The sequence below is a fragment of the Echiichthys vipera genome (assembly GCF_963691815.1).
Source record: "Echiichthys vipera genome assembly, chromosome: 14".
Classification (NCBI taxonomy): domain Eukaryota; kingdom Metazoa; phylum Chordata; class Actinopteri; order Perciformes; family Trachinidae; genus Echiichthys; species Echiichthys vipera.
The window spans coordinates 4,707,673-4,715,172 of NC_139839.1; the positions used below are offsets into that span (position 1 = coordinate 4,707,673).

General features: G+C 46.7%; 2 protein-coding genes across 4 annotated transcripts in view; one reads left to right on the forward strand and one right to left on the reverse strand.

Annotated features, from left to right (window-relative positions):
* pof1b (POF1B actin binding protein) overlaps positions 1 to 2,371 on the reverse strand; it is a 25,209-nt gene extending 22,838 nt beyond the window's left edge. For both annotated transcript variants that reach the window (XM_083926892.1, XM_083926891.1), the window contains exon 1: positions 1,863 to 2,371. In XM_083926892.1, the coding sequence (XP_083783018.1) occupies positions 1,863 to 2,201 (339 nt within the window). In that variant the 5' untranslated portion in view covers positions 2,202 to 2,371. The remainder of the gene's footprint in view (positions 1 to 1,862) is intronic.
* Positions 2,372 to 3,381: 1,010 nt separating this feature from the next.
* Positions 3,382 to 7,500, forward strand: part of kiaa1191 (KIAA1191 ortholog) — an 8,764-nt gene continuing 4,645 nt past the window's right edge. For both annotated transcript variants that reach the window (XM_083926900.1, XM_083926901.1), the window contains exons 1-6: positions 3,382 to 3,504; positions 5,247 to 5,374; positions 5,508 to 5,574; positions 6,532 to 6,707; positions 7,226 to 7,340; positions 7,483 to 7,500. The exon at positions 7,483 to 7,500 is cut by the window's right edge and continues 110 nt beyond it. In XM_083926900.1, coding sequence (XP_083783026.1) covers positions 5,550 to 5,574; positions 6,532 to 6,707; positions 7,226 to 7,340; positions 7,483 to 7,500 — 334 coding nt within the window. In that variant the 5' untranslated portion in view covers positions 3,382 to 3,504; positions 5,247 to 5,374; positions 5,508 to 5,549. The remainder of the gene's footprint in view (positions 3,505 to 5,246; positions 5,375 to 5,507; positions 5,575 to 6,531; positions 6,708 to 7,225; positions 7,341 to 7,482) is intronic.

Sequence of the window (7,500 nt, forward strand, 5' to 3'; positions counted from 1 at the left end):
AACGTGTTTTAAAGTGTCCTCTAGGAGCATAAACGTGTGCTAAAGTGTCCTCTAGGAGCATTAACGTGTGCTAAAGTGTCCTCTAGGAGCATAAATGTGTGCTAAAGTGTCCTCTAGGAGCATTAACGTGTGTTAAAGTGTCCTCTAGGAGCATAAATGTGTGCTAAAGTGTCCTCTAGGAGCATTAACGTGTGCTAAAGTGTCCTCTAGGAGCATAAATGTGTGCTAAAGTGTCCTCTAGGAGCATAAACGTGTGTTAAAGTGTCCTCTAGGAGCATAAACGTGTGCTGTGAACCTCTCTTCAGCTCTACAGCAGTGATGCTAACGGAGATGCTAACAGAGACGCTAACAGAGCAGCTAACGTGAACAGATGAACCTGCAGAGTCCACACATGCTGTTCTTCTGTTCTACATTCTGCAGCCGTGACTCTGAGACGGACCTGAGGGATCAGACCCCGGTGCTGGGGTTCAGGATCAGACCCCCGGTGCTGGGGTTCAGGATCAGACCCGGTGCTGGGGTTCAGGATCAGACCCCGGTGCTGGGGTTCAGGATCAGACCTCCTGTGCTGGGGTTTAGGATCAGACCCCGGTGCTGGGGTTCAGGATCAGACCCCGGTGCTGGGGTTCAGGATCAGAACCCGGTGCTGGGGTTCAGGATCAGACCCCCGGTGCTGGGGTTCAGGATCAGACCCCCGGTGCTGGGGTTCAGGATCAGACCCCCGGTGCTGGGGTTCAGGATCAGACCCCGGTGCTGGGGTTCAGGATCAGACCCAGGTGCTCCACCTTGGGTTCTGACACGTCTTTCCTGCCGCTACACGTCGGTGTTATTAGACGCCAAAGGACGTGACAGAGCGTATTTGCACAGCGGGAACACTGGTGTGCACAGCGGGGGCTGGAGCCTAAACGTGTGCTAAAGATGTTTGATTTTCTCAGTTCCATCACATTAATACAGGATCTTTACGGTCAACGCAACAGCCCTCAGACTGCCTGAGGAGCCTCCATATGCACCGATAATAAACCTTATAATAACCTTATTATAACCTCATAATAAACCTTATAATAACCTTATAATAAACCTTATAATAACCTCATAATAAACCTTATAATAACCTTATAATAACCTCATAATAAACCTTATAATAACATTATAATAACCATATAACCTTATAATAACCTCATAATAAACCTTATAATAAACCTTATAATAACATTATAATAACCTCATAATAAACCTTATAATAACCTTATAATAACCTCATAATAAACCTTATAATAAACCTTATAATAACCTTATAATAACCTTATAATAACCTCATAATAAACCTTATAATAAACCTTATAATAAGCCTTATGATAACCATATAATAACCTCATAATCAGCCCGTAATAACCCTATAATAACCTTATCATAGCACTTGTAATAGTCTTTTGTGTCTCTTTTTAGTCATTTTGCATCTTTATATGATTGGTTTGCTTCTGTATTTGGTCGTTTTGTGTCTCTGTAGTCGGCTTCTGTTATTATGTGGTCGTTTTGCATCTATTTTTGGTCAGTTTGTGTCTCTTTGTAATAATTTGATGTCTGTTTTGGGGGATTTTGTGTCTCTAAGTCTTTTTGCATCTATTTTTAGTCAGTTTGAGTCTCTTTGTAGTTGTTTTGTGTCTCTTTTTGGTCGGTTTGTGTCTCCTTTAGTCCTTTTGCATCTATTTTGAGTCTCTTTATAGTTGTTTTTCAGTTCTTTTTAGTCGTTTTCCTTTATAAAGTGGTGGTTTTGCTTGTATTTTGAGTCATTATGCATCTTTTTAATATTGTTTTGCTTCTGGTTCTGGTCGTGGGCGGGTCGGTGACGCGTGAACGGGGCTCACCTGGTGCTGGTAGTGCAGGTCCGTGGACTCCAGGCTGCTGACGCTCAGGTGCGGGACACTGTGCAGGTACATCGGGGAGACCATCTGCTGCTGCACCATGGGCTGCTGCATCAGCACGAACTGCTGCTGCTGCTGCTGCTGCACCGGGAAGAACTGCTGCTGCTGCACGGCCTGCTGCACCGGCACCAGGTACCGCACCGTCTCGTAGTTGCCGTTGAGCGCGTACGGCAGCGGGGACACGGAGCCGGAGATCACCGTGGAGCTGCTCGGCTCCGGGGAGGCCACTTTCACGGTCCGGTAGGTGGTGGTGGACGTCGTCTGGTTGGTGCGCAGAGACATGTTTGATGGATCAGAGTCGGACAAACTAACAAAAACAACCAAAAGAAGAAGTTTGAGGTGGTTTCCCGTGTGGGCTCCTGGACAGCTTCACCGCCCCGCTGTGACTTCCTCCTCTGCCGGGCACACTGGAGAGGAAAGTCCGGTTAGAGGAGTTCTTCCCTGGGACAGGACGGGCGAGCACTGAGGGGGGGAGGCGCTCCTGTGGTATGCAAATCCTGCAGAGGAGGAGGAGGAGGAGGAGGAGGAGGAGGGTCCTACCTGCTCTGACTGCACAGTCACAGGGCAGGTCGACCGATGTGACTTCATTATGACCGATACCGATATTGTTTGTTTGTTTGTTTGCAGTGGTGTAAATTACTTATACTTCTCTTAGTTGATCCTTTGGGGTGAAATTAAGTTTCCAGCAGCTTAAAAAAACACAAAGGAGGTCTAAAAAAATACAGTATCGGCCTTAAACACCTTTACCTATGATGGTGCATGATGCTCAGGGTTTCCTTAAGCTGCTACGGTGCGTGTGTGTGTGTGTGTGTGTGTGTTAGTGTGTGTGTGTGTGTGTGTGTGTGTGTGTGTGTGTGTGCGTGTGTGTTTGTGTGTGTGTGCTGAACCTGAAGCGGCCACCAGCTGGAGACAAACATCAACTCACGCCTGTTTTTCACCACCACACAAAAAATGTTCAGTTAAAATGAACAAATGATGCTAAAAACATTTAAGGGCTCCTGACAGACAGATGCAAAGTCTTCAGTTCTGCTGGATTAATACAGAACAGTGCTTCTTATTTCTTTCTTTTTAGCTATTGCATAAACTAATGATCTCGTTAATGCAGTGTTTAGTTATTTATTTCATGTGTATTTTCTATTATGGTTATGGTTTAGTTTAGATAACAGCAAAATATAAGATGAAGCACACAGGGTTTGATGTTGGGAACCAGAACTGGACGGTGTCGTTGTGGGAGGGGCTTTATTTTATTTATTTATTATTATTTTGTTATTGTTATTGTTGTGTTATTAAAATAACACATGTGAATGATAAAAATAAGCAATAATAATAATATAAATAGATAAAATTCCTGCTTTATTCTTGTTCATGCAAACATCACATTATTTAAACGAGACTTTGACGAGACTCGCTCAACTCTCGCGATACGCAGCGAGAACAGCCAGCGCAGCCATTCCACCGAGGAGGAAGCGGCGTCAAATCTAACGGATCAGATAAATAATGGCTGCTCCGCGACAACTGCAGTGTTTTCTCCGCTCTGGAGGGTCACACAAGTCTCCTCCGTCGTCCTGAAGCTCCACTACCCCCGGTGAGTGTAAACAAGCCGGACCACGGTGACAAAACAGCCGCTTTTACCCGCTATCTGATCGGCATCTTCGTCGTCAGCGTCCCTGGGTCCGCTAGCTTGTAGCCGCCACCAAACTACACCCGAGAAACAGCTAATTTAACAATATAACGCTCTTCTGTTCACGTTTGTATATTAAAATTTTAGACTTTTATACATTTTCTAAATGTGTATTAACCATTCTTCATTTCGGCACATGTCAAAACACGCCAAACATTACCTGCTCGTATAAATGTGCGTTTTAGAACTGCCTCCTCTGTGTAACTTCCTCGCATTTAACTCACATAAGTTAAGATTATGTTGTTAATTAATGTGATTAGGTGATTCTGATATAAGCCGAATTAACCAGGATATCATGGGGATGTGAAATGATTCATCAGACAGAAGCAAAACACACCATTTGTGGTCCTTCATTGAAAAAACACCTTAAATTGGTGAAAATGTGAATGGAGTTCTGCGTGAATGAGGATGTGGCCTCTGTGGAGGATGCTGTTAATCTGCTGTGCCTTAGTTTATCTGCATCGTTTTGTGACTTTACGCTTTTATACTGTTATGAACTAAATGAACAATGTGCTGCATCTGTCATATTTGATTTAAAACACTAATCTGTGTCCGTACATTCAATCAATCAATCCTTTATGTGTTAGGGTCAGTGCACATTAATGAACAACCATAACAACACATCACTGTTAAAGTGCCGGATTACAGCAAAGATGCTAACTTGCATCCGTAGCCCCTGATAAAAAAATACAAATACACTAAATAAATGAATAAAATACAAATAGAAGAGACACAACACATGACACACTCAGGAGGACCCCAGACCCGCACAGGATACAACAATGGAATAAGACGTCATGTGCAATATGACACAGTCGAGTCAGTGGTCGCACTTTTGGTTTGGTTTAAGCCACTTTTTGAGTCGACCTTTAAAAGAGGAATATGTGGGCGTGCTCTTATTGTGGAGGGAAGACTGTTCCAGATCCCCCCTACAACAGACGACACCTTCTTCCCAGATGCAGTGCACCTGTGGGGGATCTCACAGTCTCCTCTGACACCAGCCCTGGTGCTCAGACCCTCCAGATCACTTCAACATCATTCATATTTGTCACCATGCAGGAATGATGAGCATGTACGTATTGGACAGATATCACCCGGTGTGTGTTTGTGCATTATTATTATTATTGTTATCCATCAATCCATGCATATTTATTCACACTGTCGTTCAGAGACGACGTGCAGCTTAGTTTGTGTAAAAGACAAATAAAAGCTTTTATTTTGGTGATGCAGCGCCCCTGCAGGAGTTACGTAACCCTGTGTGACGTCATCCTCTGGGAGAGTTAACCCTGCACCCACCTGCTGGTTACAACAGTGCATGAGTCCCTTCGTCACACATGTCCACCGTTTGTCTTTCTCTCTTTATTGTTGTGAATATCCATTTCTCACCGTTTAGCAGAGAAATAACAAAAAGTCTCAACTCATCCAGACTTTGTTGTAGTTGCCGTATGTCAAACAAATAAGTTTCAAATCGTACAAATCAAACTGAAGCACCGTGGGTTGTGGCGTACGTGGATGAGACAAACATCATGTCCAAACAAAACGTTACATTTCAACAAAAAAACGTGGTTTATGTAAAGAGGGTTTGCCTCAAAATTAAAAGGATGAGGTTTTTACTTGTTGACGTTTGACCTTTGCCGTCTCTGTAGTTCTGTAGCTCCCCTGGCCTGGCTGCTTACCCACAATGCATCACCAGAGGGCTCTGTGTGTCTCAGACGGGCCGATGTAACTGCCGCCTCTTCCCGAGCCAGTCACATCACAGCCGCTCAGCTGGAAGGTAGGAAACCTGCCGCTGTAACAGGAGCCGTGTGGATCTTGTTAAAATAGAAATGCATGAGGAGGGCTGCAGAATGAAACGTGTGAAGAAGACGTAATAAAGCAGAACCGTCTCTGTCTCTGTTGTTGTGCAGGTCCTGTCCTGGTTGGTCTTCTTCGGTGTCTTTATTGAAAACATGTCTGGCTCCGGGGATTTACCAGGTGAGTGGAAAACGTTTAGCGTGATTGTCCCCCCAGGCCGGCTTGTGATCGCATTAGTTGAAATGATCGGGGCCACGGCGCGTTCGGCGTCCATCCATCTTCAGCCTCTTGTCCCTGTCGGGGTCGTGGGGGGCTGGAGCTGATCTCAGCTGACATCGGGCGTGAGGCGCGGTCCACCCTGGACAGGACGCCAGTCTATCACAGGACACATAGAGACGAACAGAGACGGACAACCATTCACACCTACGGGTGATTTAGAGTCATCAATGAACCGAACACCTGCACGTCTTTGGACTGTGGGAGGAAACCGGAGAACCCGGAGAAAACCCACGCAGACACGGGGACAACATGCAAACTCCACACAGAAGGGCCCGAGCCGGGATTCAAACCAGGAACCCTCTCGCTGTAAAACAACAGTGCTAACCACCGTTCCCCCCACCACTCTGTATATTAAATATGACGGGCCTTTAAAAATGACCGTTCGGCGTCATCTTTTTAAATGTCCACCGTATATAAATAGACATCAGGACCACCGTCAATGGCCTACATGTGCATCCATACCTCTCTCAAGCATGCCGTGCCTGGGTGCGGAACAGTTGTACTTACATTGGTCAGAGCCACTAGACTTTAGCAGTGAAGCGTGCTTGGACGCGGTACGAATGGACAGTGAAAGTGCGCCCTAAGTGCTCGACACCGTACTTACTCTGTTTCACATATGCCCGTCATTGTGGACAGAGAGCGTGAGCGTCCACTGACCTTTCACAGTTGTGTTATTAGACGCGTTTCCATTGAGTCGAGTACCCGGAAAGAGGCGGAGTGTATCTCGCTAATTTGCGCGTGAGTCGCTCGAGCGGCCGTGTTTCTCCTGAGAGAACCCTGGTTGCTGATCGCTCTCAGCGGGACGTGAGGTGTGGTCAAACAGACGCCACAACATACGGTTGTTGTTTGTGTCCACAGCCATCGAGGGTCCCGGAATGGGCGGGATGAGGCTTCCCGTCGGGATGACCCGGCGAGCCCTCAGCTACGACGATAACCTGGAGGCGCCCATGTCCACGCCCCCGCACGACATCAGCATCAACAACCTGTGGAGACGACCCATCATACCGGAGAGGAAGTTCACACACCTGGCTGAGGTGAGACCACACGCACGCACACGCACACCTTAATAACTACTACTAAATAATAAATACCAAGTGTATCCTGCCTCCATAGACACGCATGCATTAGGAGACGTGGTCCAAGATGGCCACCGCGTTGATGTATTAGGCCATAAGGTGAACCCTGTTATAGTCTCATCCGGCTCCACAGTCCGGCATCTACACCATTTTTAGTTCGTAAAGACGGTGTAGATGCCAGATGGCGCGTAAGTTCCCCACCCTCTATCTTCCAACCGTACCCAGCAGGTGATGGAGCGCTTAAATGTTTAAAGTCAGCCATGATGGAGCCGCCATCTTTCCATCCTGTTGACAAAAAGCAGCCGCCTTATTGGTGCAGGACGGTCACGTGTTGAACCAACGCCAGCACCCACGACCAAACTCTTATCACGCTCTGAAGAAAACACACAGAGCGTTTACATGCAGTTTAACATGGAGAGGAACACATTGGCTCTTATCTGATGATGGTGATGCCGATGGTGTGTTTTCTCCCCCAGGAGGACGAGAGCGGAGCAGCGAGCCAGTCTGCGGTGCCGGACAGCGCCCCCTCCAGGTCCCCTGTTGTAGTGAAAGCCAAGGCCTCCTCCTTCATCATGAACTCTCTCATCACCAGTACGTCACAGCCGCTGTCTCAGCCGTTCACTCATCCACTCATCCGTTCACTGACCCGTTCACATATTAACTCTATGTTCCCTCTCTCTCTCTCTCTCTCTCTCTCTCTCTCTCTCTCTCTCTCTCTCTCTCTCTCTCTCAGAGCAGACTCAGGACAGCG